We start from the raw sequence: 17,746 nt of genomic DNA on the forward strand, positions 1-17,746 counted from the left end.
GAAAGTGGATGAGAGAACAGATATTTCTACGATATGAATCTCAAAGAGTTGCTTGTATGTAATAAATAAAAAGGACGGACGTTAAAAAAGGTTCCTGCTTACGAACAAGTCAGCAACTATAATATAATAAAGTTTATTCTGTGCATATATAAATGTCCGTGTAACATGGGAGAGAAACCAGCCACATCACATACAGAGCCTCGCGAGAATGCACTGTGTTACGTATAGGTATGGCTGATGCGCGTATCGATTTTGGCCAGACTGCATTACTATTGCATCGCGTCAAATTATACGGGCAAGAAATACCCTATTAAATTTAACTAATGATAAATTTTATCGAACGCTAAAATCGCTCATTTTGTTAATATCAACGTACAAATTCGATCAATAAAGTTCATTTACACTCTTCATTATAGAATCTTGATTATCAATCTGTATCATGACTATATCAATGTTTGTCTGACAAATACGTAAAAGATTAAAGAATATGAGATCAAGTGTATATAATAAATGTTGAGCGGCAATATATTTCTATAAGAAAATATATGTGTGCAATGTAATTATATCTCGGTAATTATATTATATATGTTCTTCTTTTGAAGAAACCTGTATACGGTATATATCTTAATCATTAACAGATTCTTTTTGCAATTTATTTTCTACGCATATTATAAAATAAAATACGTACATACAACGTCTACACCAATGAAAAAAAAATCTACATCACTTAGCGAGACAAATTTATGCAGTCAAACATCGTCTGACATTGTGCGATTTTGTCCAAAAATGCTTGCATATTACGTTTTGCGAAAAGATATCATGTCCTGCTAGTCAGCTTTTTTTTTCTTTAGAACCGGGTCTCTCGCGTCACACATACGTACATGCACCTGCACTTTCACGGAGGCAAGCCTGCGAATGCATATTGCATATATCTGCTCGCTTCAAAGGTGAACTTACCTGTGCACTGGTACATGAACCGCGCGCCAACCCTCACGTTCACGCTATGTGTGTGTATAATACGCCGTGGCCAGACGGTATCTGCGTGCGAGTGCACTAGCCCGACGCATCGCAGCGTGCGATCGCACCGATATGACTACCGAGAGTGAACGAATGAGAGCTATCGTTTATATAGATTTCGGGTAACGATTAAAGAACATTCATTTTTCAAATGCGCACGACGAATTACTTCTCATGCTTTTGTTCTCCGTTTTACGATGTAACGAAGCAACGACGTGACATTATACTACTTCTATTGTGCTTCTGATAAAACACTACACGTTTATGGTGGTTATATACTGCTTAAAATAGCATATGTTACAAATGATTATTGATTGATAAATGGTAAATCGGTTTTGCTATAATTCGCTTTATATTATTCAGAAACTCCTTCTACAAGTAATTTCTAATTCTATGCATGAACATTTATTCCTGAAATATGTCCCGAAAAAATACTTAAAAAATGTTAGTAGTAGTTATTTCATTTATCGCTTTTATGACGACTGATCTCTAATCACCGTTATTTAGATAAGATAAGGCTATATCATTCTCAGTTTTTTAGAAAACGATCTCGACAGTCTATTTCTTTTTCCAAGAATTATCTATAAGTATAAAATAAATATGATTTAAGTGTGTATCTGTTTATAAATATTTATACACCTACGCATAGTTGAGACACGTAAGAAGTACTCGTATACGCTCGAGGATGAACGTGTTAAATCGTCTTTTATAAATTCTCGCATAATCGCAAGCAGTCTCGCTATATGAAAACAGTTTTGTCATTTTTTCCGAGATTTCATCGGAGCCGTCGACTTTTATACGTGACCCGCGGTCTCGCATAATATTAATTTTGTTATTGTAACTTGCGTATTTCGACTCCTATTTAGATCCTAATATATATGTGTGTGTGCACACACGCACGCATGTATGTGTGTATCGTTATTAATGATACCTATATTTAAAAATTTCATCATATACAGTTGATTTTCAGTGTTGCGTGAATTAGTGCAGATTAATGCGCAATTTCTTCGAACTTGTCACTCAATATATATATATATATATATATATATATATATATATATATATATATATATATATATATACACACATATACACACGTACGATTCGATATATATTTGTATAATGTTGTCAAGAATTACTCCCTGCTTCGACTCTGGCGGATTTAAATTTTGAACACCGTGACACATCGACTTGCCGATCTCTGTACACCTTTCGAAGAAGGCATAGAAAAGGGAGAAAGAAAATTGCGAAGGTCGCGCGCTCACCCTCGAGCAGGTGCCAGTCGTCATCGAGCGAGGCCAGTGCCTGTGTCTGATTGGCCTGTTGTTCGAAGTCGAGCATTCTGTTGAGCGTTCTTCTCTTCTCACCGTCTAGTACCGATGTTGTTGCTCCACGGCGTCCCCTGTCCACTGTCTTTTTCACCTTTTAGTCACTCCGATTCGGTTGTCATCCAATTCCGTCGAGTTCAAACTCGTCGATCGTCGCGAATCGCGCACGACATCGATCGGACGAAGATCGGCGCGGCGCGCGGCGCGCGGCGCGGCGAGAGGAAAATCTCAGCGGGCCAGGAATGCTACTCGCGACGACTTTCCCCAGCGAGAGAAGTTAATACCACGCGAGTGAATCTCTTTTGGCGCGAGGGAGTACTGCTCGATCGCGTGTTTCCCTTTCTCGCTTCCCACTCTTTCTGTCTCTCTTTCTCTCGAAAATGGCCTCACTCTTCTCTGCTTACACCGGGTTTTCTTATCGGTTCTCAGCTGCTTCCCCACCCTACGCTATATATCGACATACGCTGGACTTTTTCACCCAAATCGACTCATGCCCGAAAGATCAACTCACGTCCAGATCCTTCTAGGATTCGTTCGCTTCCGTTTACGCGCTTACGGCGCATTCGCTCGTCAGTGCTGTCCAAGGCAGCACATGAGAGACGCGATTACGTTTACATATATCCAAAGAACAGAGAGAACAGAAGGTGAGGGCGAGAGAGGGGGAGGAGAGGGGGGGAGAGAGAGAGAGAATAAGAGTTTGAGAGAAAGAAGGACGCAGCGCGGCGTCCGCGAGAGTTGAATGACAGAGAATAAGTCGCGGGAGAACCAGAGAGAGAGAGAGAGAGAGAGAGAGAGAGAGAGAGAGAGAGAGAGAGAGAGAGAGAGAGAGAGAGAGAGTGATGGAGGAAAAAAGAGAAAGAAAAAGAAATAGAGAAAGGTGGACAGCGCGACGACAAACGTCGCTTACATGCATCCGCGGCGGTACTCGAACCGCGACTGATTTCCCCTATCACTCCGTACTCAGCTGCCACCCACGATCCTCCCACCTCACGCCACCTGCTCCACTGATGCCGATCACCCCTCGCCACTGGCCCTACTTCCCGCTCGCGCTACCACCCACCCGCCACCCGTCGTGCTTGGAGCAACGATGGAACGTCTGACCCGTTCTAACCCCCGTCATTCCTGTCTCTTCTCCCCTGCGCGCGCGCGCTTCTACCCTTTCTCGGCGCGCTCTCTCGCCTCTTTCTATCGCCTATATACCACTTCGGTGGACGAAGTGTGTCTCACTCGTGGTAGTGTATACCGCATCTACTACCGTTTCTCTTCTGCCTCCTTCCTCCCTTCCCCCCTCTCTCTCTCTCTTTCTCTCTCTCTCTCTCGCCGCCCTCCGTTCACCCTCTCGACAGTCTCGGTCGTCTCTCCTCTTCCTACTAGTTCCTCGAACCTCGAGCATGGTCCACAGCCGTTAATGTAGAGAGAACTCCGCGGAGCACTCGTGAATCCTCTCTTCCACAGTATTTCACGCTGCCTTTCTTCCTCAGACATGAGAAAGAGAAAAAGCGATGGAAAATTCGCTCGCACCCAACCTCACTCGTTTTGCTTTTCCTCGCTTCTTCGCGCTTTTTCGATCTTTCTCTGCATTGGATTCTCTCTTCGTCCTAGCTTGAACGTAAAACCGACAAGCAGTAAACGCGAGAGCTTATTACACGGTCACCTTGCGCTGGGAATCACGCGTTTGTCGAGTCTACAAGATGTTGCACGCAGTGAGAGAACGTTTCTTTTTACGAATATGAACGAGCTGAACGATCAATGACCTAGATCAATTCTCATAAATGAACGTAACAGCATAAAATATAGATCTTGTAGAAATTCACAAAGTGTTTTTATGTATAAGTATGTTTTTTTTAAAATAAAAACTTGCTAATAGAGTATATATTGAAATTTGTTGAGATATTTATCACTTCGCGAATATGTAATATGCATAACTATTTTTTAAGGAAACTGTTACAAGATTATGAAATATAATAATAATAATTTTGGTGAAATTGTTATTTAAATTACCTTGTTATATTATTAAAAGAGAACTGTACAATTAAAAATATTAAGAGTAATACATTTTTGCACGTGCGAATAATTGGATTATGGATGCAGACACCTATTATTATACGCAATATTTGGATTTTATCATTTCTCGCTTTTTCATTCGAAATGACGGTGTACACGAATCTAGTAAGATTGTAATTTTCTATACTGCTAAAATCTGTTAGTAAAGTTTCATGTTTTTGACGCATTCTATCGTCAACCTACGTATATTATACACAAAAAGTATAAGACAAAGAAATATAGTATATTTCTAAATAATTCAATGTTGTCACTTGCACGAACGCGATATCCATTTTGACAATCATAATCTGAGATTTTCAACCCCAAAATTATTTTTCTTTATATTAATTAATGTGTACCTACATATCATATTTTTGCTATAGTATCGCTGCACGTTTGTTTTTATATACATCGTTACGCTACATATAATCTCTCGTATCCGTGTTTTGTTCAATATTTGTAGAGCAAAGTTCCTCGGCTCATCCATGTTGCGAAGTGAGCAAGGGCTGTGCTGTCCCTAAAACGCGCAAGGGTGGCGAGGGTGGTGCAAAGGGAGCAAAGCGAGTAAGAGATTGGTCATAGAACGGGAAAGGTATAGCGAACAAATTACAGCTGCGAGAGGATCCCCTGTACAGCTGCCTCTGTAGCTGTAGATTCCTCTCTCTTGTTATTAGCGAGTATAAGAATACTTAGACATCAGAGAAACCAGGAACACATAAACGAAAATACTTATTTATAAATATTTTTTTATCAAATATATAATAATACTTGATCAGTGATGAATTTGAAAAACTGACACTGTTTTTTTTTTTTAAGCATTATGTCTAATAATACATAAATATAAAAAAAGATATTTATTTACATTATTTAAAAATAAATTAAACTTATTCAAATTAAATTAGAATTTGTTAATAAAATTTATTTGTAAAAATTTAATATAGGGTTTGTATAAAAAAATTTTCAAAAACGTTTTCACGGCACGAATCTTCTCTTTTCTAATGATCAGTGTCTTAAAATATGGATTATCCTATGCGACTTGGAAACAGGAAAAACATTATATGTACATATATGTGCACAAAGACTAATAATAGAATGCTATTGGACATATTTCTTTGTGAACATATTGATACTAGCGCGTTCTTTGCATGGAAATAAGTTTGTTACGCGTAAAACAATAATCCTTTAAATAAAAATGCAAACGATACATGCATAGATAAAGCGTAGCACTCGCAAGGTAAAGTTTTACAATCAGTCGTTATTATCTTTCTCAAACTATCTCATGATGTCACTGTGACATAGAGTGATATAGCGAATATCTATGTATACATGTCGTTGAATAACGCGCGAATCACGTTCCTGGAGAGAAGAAAAAAGTAACAAGAGAGAGGAAAAAATTAAGATGCATTCCGCAAGTCCACGGTGATTGTCTTGAGGTGGCGCAAAGTGCAAAGTCCAAAACGGTCGCCCGGCTAAACCGGCTGGTGGTCGGCGCTTCCGGGACGAATGTCGCATGCTCTCGAGTACGGCCCTGTTGGCTCGCGCGCGTCGTCATTTGGCCTCACGCTCTCACCCTCACGCACCTCTCGCCGAGCAGACCAGCAGACTATCCTCACGCCACCGCCGCCGCCGCGGCTGTTCTATGCCCCGCGAACGACTCCCCAGTCCCCACTGTCCCCAGTCCACGCTGCTGCCGGCCCGCCCCGCCCCGATCAGAACGACTCATTCCGTCTTTGTTTGTCCGTCTCATCGTCGTGTGGCACTCTTCTCCTTTCTCCTGTTTCACTCACCGCTTATCTTTCTCTTTCTCTCATCCATCTTTTTCTTCATCCACGCGCACACACACACACACACACACACACACACACACACACACACACACACACACACACACACACACACACACACACACACACACACACACACACACACACACACACACACACACACACACAATGCGCGCGCGCGCGCACCTCTCTCTCTCTGTTTCACCTCCAAACTCCGGTTCTGCATATGTACACTTCTTTTGTATTCGTGGCGATCGCGCAACTTTCGACCGATGCATGGGCACGCGTCGGTAGATTCACGCGATTACGACTGCTAGGTAAATATTGAATAGAGCTCGTATATATCTAGACAATGATCGAATGCGAAGAGAAGCATGATTAATTGATTTGTTCGTGATCAATTCGGTTTACGAGGTAAATGATCTTGCACGTTTCATCATAGGTACTACGAATCTACCACTGATCTCGCGACGATAACGATTAGAGATTCTCGAACTGGTGCAAAAATGATACTAAACGAAACAAAGTAAACTGACAATAACAGCGTTGGTAATAGCTCCGATTTGATATCTAGACAATTCGATATCAATGAAAAGACCCATCTTCTGTAAACACAGAAATGATCCTTGGTCGATATGGCATTTTCTCTTTCCTCACGCATTCCGTCACATTGTCAGTATCCATAACAGTGGTGAGTCTGTTTTCCTCACTTCGTTGCTTCCACTTCGGTTAGCCTCGAGGACCAGCGGTAAGGCTTCCTTCTACGTTTATCTTCGTCGATCTGTCTCCTGTCTCCCGCTCTATATTCCCTCTCTCTCTCTCTCTCTCTCTCTCTCTCTCTCTCTCTCTGTCTCTGTCTTTCTGTATGCGCAAACTCTTTCCCATCCCACTTTACGCTTGTATGGAGCGCGCACACTCCATTCCAGATGCTCAGCAGTGCCGACAATCTTCCCCACCCACGACGTCTCGCATACATAATCGAGACAGGCCGACTAAACACCGTACTCTTCATCTACCCCATCGCCGTCAAAATCATTTTACTATTGTTATAGCAAATAAGGGTTACCTTACTACCAATGCATTATTTCAGCATCCGGATTGATACGTAGTACGGTTATCGCACAACCATTTTATGTAATGAATCGACCTATGCATAAATCTGCATGTTTATTTCTAAATTTTAGTTTATTCGTATTTTTGATTGATAGCTAGCTTGTGTGTGTGTGTGTGTGTGTGTGTGTGTGTGTGTGTGTGTGTGTGTGTGTGTGTGTGTGTGTGTGTGTGTGTGTGTGTGTGTGTGTGTGTGTGTGTGTGTTTTATATAAAACTGAAAAACGGCGCTGACGATCAGCGCTGAAAATAGTCAATGAAAATTTCGTGAACGTACAGAAACTTGTGTTAAGAACTTTAGAGAAAGAAACGACTTTACTCAAGATTCAACTCGTGGATATACATCTACCTCTACCACTCACAATCAGATAAGTTGGATAAACAAGATTCGAGCCTTTATTTGTTTGTAAACAGGCTTAGAATTTACTAAACCTTTGATAAAATCAGTAAAATCTTAACCTGGCTCAGGTTATTAACATTTTATAAACTGGACAAGATCCAAGTTACGTTGAAATCCCGATACCATTGATATCATTTGATTAGCCACAAGATGCAATGACAGAAGGTATATAATCGAGTAGTATCGAATAGTATCGATTGAGGCAAATGGTACTGATATTGTGAGTTTACTGCACAGAATTACTCGAGCATCGCTGTGTCGTGTAAAATCACTAGCCCCGCTCGTAAATGTGGGGTAGAGTTGGTTGGTGACAGTGTCGACGACGGAGGGGAACAAAGTGCCGAGCTGCCGAGATGGGGTGGGGTGACGACCATGACGCCGTTGTCGCACGAGCGTGCGGCGTGCATCGTGCATGCTTCTCCTTTCATTTGCTGGCACGCGTGACGTCACCGTATGTACGCACGTATGTACGTGTAACGTGTCCTACACGACGCAGTCTCACCCGATAGCATGTGCAACGTGTAGCGTCCAAGTGTGATTGTACGTTTTTTCCTAGATGTCTGCTTCATTATTCACAAGTATCTCGAGATCTAAGCGTTAAAAATTTGTTTTTTCTTTTTAAAAACTTTGAAAAGTCTGATTTTTTTTTTTTTTTTTTTTTTTTTTTTTTTTAATACGCGAAGCTTAGATGTTAATATAAGTTATCAGATGTCGACGTTTTCAATGATCATTACATGACTGCATGCAACTAATTAGGAGTTTTTAAGCTCTTCTAAAGAGTTAAGTTCTTCGCAGATATATATAAGATATATACATATCTTCGAATATACAGGGAAAGCCTTGACATAATTTCGAAGTAACATATACCAACATCTTGCATAAGTTTCTTTCGCATCGTACCTTTCTGTACTATTTTTTGCAACTCGACTTGTTATTTGCAACACTGCGTTTGGGTGGCAGGTGGCACTTCTCACACAGAGGAGAAGCAACAAACGTTATGCAAACTTGATTATCTCCAGAGCATATTTTAGTACGATCGATAACACAAAGGCTGCTTGCCGCGTGTGTATAGCGTAACGGTAAATTTGCTCGTTACATCGCAATGAATTGTTACTCTTGGAGAAATGTTTCTTAGTCTTCTATTCTATCCTGAGATCTAATTGATTTAAATTGATTATTGATAACTTGAAAAGAATATTTCTCTGAGATATATGTACCGAAGAGATAAATGTTTTAGTTTTTATTTCCACTGAAGCTCAATATACATAATATATCAACAATATTGTTCGATGTCATTTTATTTGTCGATAGTGTTCTACAATGTGATAATTTACGGGGTAAGCGCTTTAATATAATTCTCGTTAATATGTATATTATATTTTCGTGAATTAAGAATATTCTTTGCCCTGAAGTCGCGTAAAATATCGTATTTGAATTATTGTTTTCTGCTTATTGTTATTCTAGCACTAGCTAATCTAGTTACGTTTCAATATACTAATGAAATTTGTCAAACAAGTTTGCGTTGCTCGCGGAGAATAGTTTTAATTTTGTAATTTGAAAAGAACAGATTAAAAGATTGTGCGCGGTAAACAGGTAGTCAAGAAAAAAAAAGATACGAATTTTCGAAGTACCGTTCGTTGACTGTTTTACTTTTAACTAAATTTGCATTACGGAGCATTTGGCATAACAAGCGATGATTATAAACTCGAAATAAATAGTAATATACAAGTGTATAGCAGATAAATTTCCTTTGTGTTAATTTTACCCAACCTACTTCACTCACTCAACACCGTCTTCTAATTACTTTCTTTGATATTATAATAAATAGCCATTCTTTCCTATTTTGCTAGTCGTTTAGCTCTTAGAATAAAAAAAATAAATAAAGTAAACCACCGTTTCTTTTGCTGTCGTACATAAAAAAGCCTATAAAGTAAAAGCATTACTTTACCTTAGAAATGCAGAGAGCCATACCTACTATAACAATATAATATATTCTCATCAATCTAGCTGTACAATCGCACCAATCATCGCTTCAATATATATCGTAATATAATATGTTGTAATATCGATAATATACATATATTTCTTTCTGTTTTTTATGTCTTTATTTTCTTTTTTAATGACTGATCTTTGCGAGTCTTTTAAGCCTTCATACAAGCCTTGGTTTAACGGCCGCCCAATCTTTTCCTAACATCTCAGTTTAAGATAGAAAAGTAATCAGGGCCAAGACAGTGTAACGATCGCTTGTTGTTATCGCGCTATAGAGTTAAGCAAAAATTAGAATTTATTTATTGAGATAATCTCGATGAGTTACAGATGAAGGATAAAATTTCTTTTAAGCTACTTTCCATTGAATTATGTTTCCAATTTCCAACTTTTGTAAATTAAAGTTGTCGAGTACAAAGAGCAATCTAAATTATCCATATTTACATGGTTATTAAATCATAAAATTGCGCGTGGTATTTTTCTTGGAAAATATAAATAATTCTGTATCTTTGAAACCCTTCCGATCCAGACCGATGCAGACCAATTACCTATTACGGCGCAATATCGCTGTTATATAAAAAAAAATTCCTTGCATATCTATACCAAGTTTTCCACTTCGTAACGTATACCTGTTGCTATTTTCGGACTTTTATCCCGAACCTACCGCAATACCTACCCACCTTTACCCGTCAAACAGGGCGTGACGTTCGCACCGGCGGCATCGCGGCAACGGAAGTTTAAATCTCGTGGGCGTCCGAGGGAACGAGAAGAGCCTCGCGAGTCTCCATATGGTGACCGTGATTTTATCCCGTGACGTCACGAATCACGAAAGAACACGTGGCACATCAAGCAACACCTACGCGTGTTTTTCCGGCTTGGCGATTTTTCAATATTGCGTCATCATCAAGCACACACGAGGTGTTTGCGCATGCATTTCAATAACGTCATTAAGATGCTTCAACATTTCCAACATGACGTCACTCACGTATCGCATGCGATTCTATATCGATTTTCTCAAGTGGTTTTGTGTATGCGAATATCTATGGATATAAATACGCGTACGCGTAACATTTATAAACTGTATAAGGTACACTTTCATATTAAACGTAAGATGGATTGTTAACGAATCACGCATTTTTCGGTAAAATATTTTTGCAAACATCTTATTTTTTCTTAGGTAAAAAATCGAAATGAAAATTCGAATTAGATCTTGATATTTCGTAACGTCATAGAGAGAAGATGATATTTCGACGCAATGATAAAGTTAGAAAAAACGTTAATACTTGATTGTATTAAAGGAAGCTTTGTGTATAAATTATTAATCTATAATACATATATGTTTTAAATACTCTTATTGTTTGCTATTTTTATAACCTTTTTATTTTTATTTTTATATTTTCTTGTTTTACATATATAAAATTATTATAAATTATTTTTACCATTTTAAAATCTCTCTCTCTCTCTCTTTTCTAGTAAATTCTTTTATCGATATGTTATCGAAAAGTCAATTATGGGAAGAGATTTTCTAATAATCGGCACTCTAATAATCAGGGCTATCAATATTATACTATTGTTTGCAGTCTATCATGATTTATGGCATTCACTTCGACCGATATCAACGAAAATAATATATGCATCTAATTCTTAGAGAATTTTCCGACTGATGTCATCATGAGCGAACGATCGTGGCAGCACGTGCCGCGCGTGGTAAATCAACGCGCACTCGTGCACTTGCAGCACTTGCAGTTAACGCCGCGACGCTATATGGCTATATGCTATATGAGCGCCATGATCGCCATGACCGATCGTCGATGGCATCGATTTTTACACGGCATCCCGGCATTCCCGGCCCGACCGCGACGTGCGACGCGCGAATTGCTTACAATTAGATCGAGTAAAGTGCTCAAGCTCTCTACAAATGAGACTGTTCTGATTCGAAAAAGGATCTAGCGAATATTGAATGCGACTATGCGACCTGCCGATATAGTGCCGATAATGCCGCGCTGCACCTATGAAAGTGATCGAAGATGGAATCACACACACTAATCAGCCAACTAATCATCGGCGCATAGACCGCGTGAGTCAATTATATTACTATCTATATTTCTATAGATATATTATTCCATACATGTATGTTGTGCGAGTAATTTTTATTGCATAGTCATAGTATTGTACATTTATTTCAATCGACCTCAACCTTTATGACAATTGCATACTTTTGCCAGTTATTGGTTTTATCTTATTCATAGATCGAACAATATTGATGCTTTATCTGGAAAGACAAGTGATTTTTCCACTATAAAAGTCTAGTTTATTCTTAAATTCTTTAGCAGTGCGACTTAAATAATATAATATCATACATATATATTTTTAATAAAAAAAATTTCGTATTTTCTTTCTCGGTATCTCTTTGCATAGCAAAATGTCTAAAATATTGTACATTATAATCTTGCCGATGTAATATTATTATATTGTTGATATCGAGTAGGTAATATCATTTTTTTCTAAAAATATACTGTCTTTTAATATTTTTATGTAAAGAAATATTTCGGCTATGAACCTTAGCATCGTATCGCACGATGGCGCCACATTTACCTCTACTGAGTAAAAAGTAAAAATACGAAACAGCTGTGAGCCTGTGAGCTGTGAGCTGACGGCTTAAGGTTATGCGCATAACCTTTTTGCACACACATTTTGTCCTTAAACAAAAGATTCCAAGTTAATTCCATTAATTGTGAAAGTATTCGTTCTTTAGTGTGATAAATTGAGACATGTTTCGTTTTGGAGCCAAGCATTTCTTTATCGGCAGAAATTTCAGTACGAAATTTAATGAAATCAGCAATCTTGTTAAGGTAAGTAAATGTTAATGTATGATAGCGGCACGTTTGTGTTGTGCTTGTTTTTTTACTTACGGAAATATTTCCTACCTCGAGACGCATGATATTTCGTGTGCAAATAATTAAGCAAGTCAACGCATGACGTAGAATCACACATAGTGTAGAAAAGCATGAAAAATGCGAAAAATTGTCAGAAGCTTTCTATTTTTGTCAATAAATGTAATATCATATGCGATATCTATATCTATTACTGTACACGGATTATTTCTTGTAGAAAAATAAGGTAGTCGTCTTTATGAAAGGCATTCCGGAAGAGCCAAGATGTGGATTCAGCAATGCGGTAGTTCAGATATTACAACTGCACGGCGTTACTTATGATGCTTACGACGTTCTTAAAGATGAAGAACTCAGACAAGGTAAATGATATTACTAATATTTGTTACAAGCTTCCACATTTATTAAATAATTGTATTTTAAAAAGAGACAATAATAAATTTTTATTTATATTATATATATATAGATATAGATATATATATTTAAAACGTATATATCTATATATATATAATTTTAGAAATAATTTGAATTTTTATATATATAAATTTATGGAATTTATATACTTTTATAAATCTTCTGTCTATTAATTATTATCTATTGTTAATGCCATAGTTCTAAAACTAATATTAATTACTCAGGTATAAAAGACTTTTCTAATTGGCCCACAATACCTCAAGTATTTATAAATGGTGATTTTGTGGGTGGCTGCGATATACTCTTAGAAATGCATAAGAATGGTGAGCTTATTGAAGAATTGAAGAAAGCTGGAATTACTAGTACTCTTTTGGAAAGAGAAGCATCTTCTCAAAGCGATGTCAACAAATCTAAAGAATAAAGTTATCTTAAATAGCTTGTAAATAAAGAAATAGCTGTGTCTCGTATCGACAGAAGGATAGTCACTTTTTATAATAATGAACATTTTTGTCAATGTTAAGCATAATCTTAATCATAACGCATTAATATATGTGACGATGTTCATCCAATATTTACTCCTTTAAATTCCTTATCAAAATTCGACTATAGAGATTCAATATTTGAAGAATGAGTTACAGATTTTTAAGTTCTTTTCGAAGAATTTTTCCAGATATAGTTTTCGGAATACTTTCTATAACTTGTATATATCCTAATCGTTTATACTTGGCTACGCGTTCAGCGACAAATTTTTTGAGGTCGTTCTCGTTAATTTTTACCCCTGACTTAGGAACTACAAAAGCTTTTGGAATTTCGCCATAATTGTCGTGTGCCACACCAATGACGGCGACGTCTTGTACGTCATGGTAATTACGAATCACTTCTTCAAGTTCGATGGGTGCGACTTGATATCCTTTTACCTTTATCATCTCCTTCAATCGTCCTTGCACATATAATAGGCCTGTATTTTACAACGTATAATAATTCGTAATTATCTCTCCAATCTAATTGTCATATTCTTATTTTTTCAAGTTTCTGATTAAAATTTATCACTTTATTTTACCATCTTCGGTATAATATCCTAAATCACCAGTCTTGTACCAGTCTCCATCCATACTATCTGCTGTGGCTTTAGGATTTTTGTAATACCCTTTCATCACTTGCGGACCCCGTATATATATTTCTCCTACCTCGCGCAGACCTAAATTTCTGCCGGGAGTATCATCTTGCGTGCTTACAATTCTCATCTGTGTATTTGGAACCAAATAACCGCACGATGTCGGCGATACATCTGCAGTGCCGATTGTAGCAATCGGGGATAGTTCCGACGCGCCGTATCTGCAAATTGTGTAAATTAATGCATGGTAATTTTTTTTTTATTGTACAGATCTCTTACGCATATATTTCTAATCGTGATATTTTACCCTTGGCTGAAGGTCACGGCATTGGTGAAACGACTTTGAAATTTTGCGATGGATTTGTCCCCAAGCGGTGCAGCTCCTGACAGTATCAATCTTAAAGATTCAACGTGACGGGACGTTATTCGTTCATTTTGCGTCATTATTTGTACGATCGGTGGTACGACGTGCAGTACTGTGCATCGATGATTTTCAAGCAGTTTTGTAAATCCTTCTATGGAAAATTGTGGCAGACACACCAGCTTAGCACCTATTCTATAATTGTAGGATACATGTACCATGATTACACTGATAAAGTTATAATAAATTTCAATATTTTAAGTATTAAATATCGAAAAAGATATGCTTAAAATAATAATTACGAGAAGTTATAATCGAGAATAATTATTTAATATTAAATAAATCGTTGGCGGATCATATTTGGACATCATTTACACGTCATATAGTCACGCAAATTAGTTACTAGTTAATAGATATGTGTTAACGTACCGCAAGTAATAATACAAAGAAACTATTAACCCATAAAAGTGATGTACTGGTAATAATAGCGGTATAATATCCTGATAGTGTTCATTCGCTTCTCCGAAGGAGAATATCGGATTCGCGGCTTGAAGAATATTTGCAACAATATTCCTGTAAAATCGTCTTCTAATTATTTACATCGATATTATAATAACGGTATATTGAATTTTTGCTACTTTCTCGTATGGAAATTCTGCCGCATTTATGCGCAGCATTTATTAGTTGCATATTCAATTCAATTTAAATATTTAAGGCTCTTGGAATCTCGTCGCGGTTGCTTTATGGGTTACGCTGTTTATTAACTGTCAAGGAAAAAGGATAGTTTTCGAAATATTTTACAAGTGTGTTAGAGCGATTAGAAGTGATATTTTTTTAATCCAAATATTTTTTTATTTAAAAATGGCACGCAAAAGAATTCTCAGCGTGTCATTTCTCGCCTCTGACGTCACGATCTAACATAGCCGCGGCGAGTATACCCAGGAGTCTTGATATGCAATCAATTTGCGCACCTATGGGACGTCTCAATGCCTTTCGGCATACCAGTTGTGCCACTAGAATAAGGCAAGAATACTGTATCTTCGCAACTTATTCCAGTTTTTTGACTAACTGAAAAATCTTCAATGTCCTCGCGCATGAGGTCATCTAATTTGATTGTCCCTGAGATTGAGCTAGCGTCAGTCCCATCGTTTGCAATAACAATTGGTAATCTTATCTTGGAATTTTTCTCAATACTTGCTTTGATGTCAACATATTTAGCTGGAAATGTGAAGATTGCTTGAGCCTCCACGTTCTCCAATTGCCTTTTTATCTCATACTTCGTGTACGCAGGATTAATCAGAGTTGTCTTGAAAAGAACAAAATTGATTGATGACGATTATAGGTATTATAAATGTATGCAGCGACGAATATTTTAATAATTCTAAGAACGAACATCTTATTACATTATATATCTTTTATTGATGTTAGTTTATTTAATTTTGTTTAATTATTGTAATTAAATAAAATTGTCTAATTTCTCCAGCATCTTTTAAATTATATTACCGCAGCTCTTTAAATGTGGTAATTTTATCTTACGCGTAAACCGGCTTCATTTGCCGCTAGTGCGATGATGGCAAATTCTGGGATATTTGGTAAAATAATAGCGATGGTATCTCCCGGCAGAAACTTGCATTTTCTTAAACTCGTTGCTAGTTTGCCACATGCTTTTCTCAACTGGCCATACGTGTATGATCTGCCAGTATTTGCGCACACCTGAAATAAAGAAGTTAATTGAAAAAAATAAATTATTTAAAAAGTTTTACTCAACCATTCGTATGACGTTCATTAACACAGTGAATCTGAGAGTGAACAAAATTGAACTTTGCGTTTAATAAAGTATAATCAAATTACTAAATTAACGCAACATTATTTACGCTATGAACAAGAAAAGCTATATAAATGACGAGAACAATAGTTGAACAGCTATTTCCTTTTATTTTATTGCTTTATACAATTACAATTATATTTTTGAGTGTTTAAATTTAAATGATAATATACATGATTGAAAATAAGAAGTTATGCTACGACTTTTATCTTATGCTAAAATAGTGTTATAAAAAAATTGCAGCATTATGACAGTGATAGCGAATTTCGAATGTATAAAATTAATCAGTGTTTCACTAATTGTTAGATCGTTTTTCAGATTTTTTAAATTTTCAACATTGAATATCTGTTAAAACTATTTGAGAGACATTAACAAAAGAATCAATTTTTACGATCTGACTGCATTTATAAAATTCAATCTGTTCTAACGCCTAGCTCCCGCACACGAATTGCTGTAGCCATAACGTAAGACGTACGGCGTATCGTAAGAATTGACCAATTAGAATCATGTTTACTCGAAAATGGCAGCTTTACAGGTTCGAAAAGACTTAATGTGATTGGTCCAATTCTTACGGTATATCTTACATTACGGCTACGGCAATTCGTGTGCGGAAGGCCTAAATTAAACTTGTTAATTTTCCATTATTTACGTAAAAACAAATGATATTGCGATAATATTGAAACAATTATCATTCTTCTTTTCATTTATTAATATCTGTAGAAAGAAGTAATTTAATTATACGTAATTACGCACATCCATAATATTACGAAAAATGCAAATGTTCTACGTACATTTTTTATACTCTTGTATTATAAATCGTTGCGCGCGTGTATCTCTTGATATTCATAATATTTGTATTACGTACCAGAGCAGTGCGGTTTGACCATCTTCCGATTTTTTCCCAAATGAGGTCGTGCAAATAAATATTCTCGAAGCCACTTACGTCGGGCAATCTGCTACTTACTACATTCTGCGAATCTATTTTTAACTTGATAGTAGTTGCGTAGTGTCGATGTTTAACAAATTTTCCCAAAGGATTTTTTGGTGATGCGTTGACAATGCATTCTCCAATGCACTGACTCAGAATATAGGACATTCGCCCGAAAAGCGACAGAATCGTCATTGCGAAAAACGCGAAGCAAACGTCTTGTATACAGATATGTTATGCGCACTACGCGTTAGTTAGTACTGGACACTAACCGCGTATTAGCTAGCATAGTAACCAACTGTGATATAAGATGGTTTCGATTAAATATACATATGCATACCTACTGTCCCCACTAATTTAAATAATGTAGCGATTACATAAGAGTTATTGTACATATATTTTAAAAATTATTTATATATATATATATAGATTTTATATTTGCATATGTAAAATTTATATTTTAAAGCGTGTTCGAAATAGATAAGAGCACTCCATCTAGCAGTTTTTTATTTTATGTAAAAAACTTTGTTTCAAAGAAAATATTTA

At 36.9% G+C, this 17,746-nt stretch overlaps 4 protein-coding genes across 5 annotated transcripts in view; 2 read left to right on the top strand and 2 right to left on the bottom strand.

The window, feature by feature from the left end:
- Positions 1-3,283, bottom strand: part of LOC143896999 (uncharacterized) — a 105,171-nt gene extending 101,888 nt beyond the window's left edge. The window contains exons 1-2 of the mRNA XM_077405276.1: positions 2,857-3,283; positions 2,283-2,792 (exon numbers count right to left, since the gene is read on the bottom strand). Of these exons, the coding sequence (XP_077261402.1) occupies positions 2,283-2,358 (76 nt within the window). The 5' untranslated portion in view covers positions 2,359-2,792; positions 2,857-3,283. The remainder of the gene's footprint in view (positions 1-2,282; positions 2,793-2,856) is intronic.
- Socs36e (Suppressor of cytokine signaling at 36E) overlaps positions 1-17,746 on the top strand; it is a 191,152-nt gene that overhangs the window by 81,620 nt on the left and 91,786 nt on the right. The gene's annotated exons all lie outside the window — the stretch shown is intronic.
- Positions 12,281-13,448, top strand: Grx5 (Glutaredoxin 5). The gene is made up of 3 exons (XM_077405389.1): positions 12,281-12,519; positions 12,779-12,920; positions 13,197-13,448. Exons 1-3 carry the CDS (start codon positions 12,439-12,441, stop codon positions 13,391-13,393), a joined length of 420 nt encoding a protein of 139 aa, XP_077261515.1. The 5' UTR covers positions 12,281-12,438; the 3' UTR covers positions 13,394-13,448.
- Positions 12,940-17,395, bottom strand: LOC143896970 (uncharacterized). 2 transcript variants are annotated; one of them, XM_077405201.1, is made up of 7 exons: positions 17,138-17,395; positions 15,984-16,160; positions 15,419-15,753; positions 14,877-15,020; positions 14,394-14,642; positions 14,033-14,307; positions 12,940-13,930 (listed from the first exon to the last, which is right to left on the bottom strand). In XM_077405201.1, exons 1-7 carry the CDS (start codon positions 17,393-17,395, stop codon positions 13,605-13,607), a joined length of 1,764 nt encoding a protein of 587 aa, XP_077261327.1. In that variant the 3' UTR covers positions 12,940-13,604. The 2 variants fall into 2 exon arrangements, with proteins under 2 accessions (XP_077261327.1, XP_077261334.1); XM_077405208.1 differs by lacking the exon at positions 14,877-15,020.

The sequence above is a fragment of the Temnothorax americanus genome, unplaced genomic scaffold, assembly GCF_048541705.1.
Source record: "Temnothorax americanus isolate GAGA-0224 unplaced genomic scaffold, ASM4854170v1 Scaffold1, whole genome shotgun sequence".
Classification (NCBI taxonomy): domain Eukaryota; kingdom Metazoa; phylum Arthropoda; class Insecta; order Hymenoptera; family Formicidae; genus Temnothorax; species Temnothorax americanus.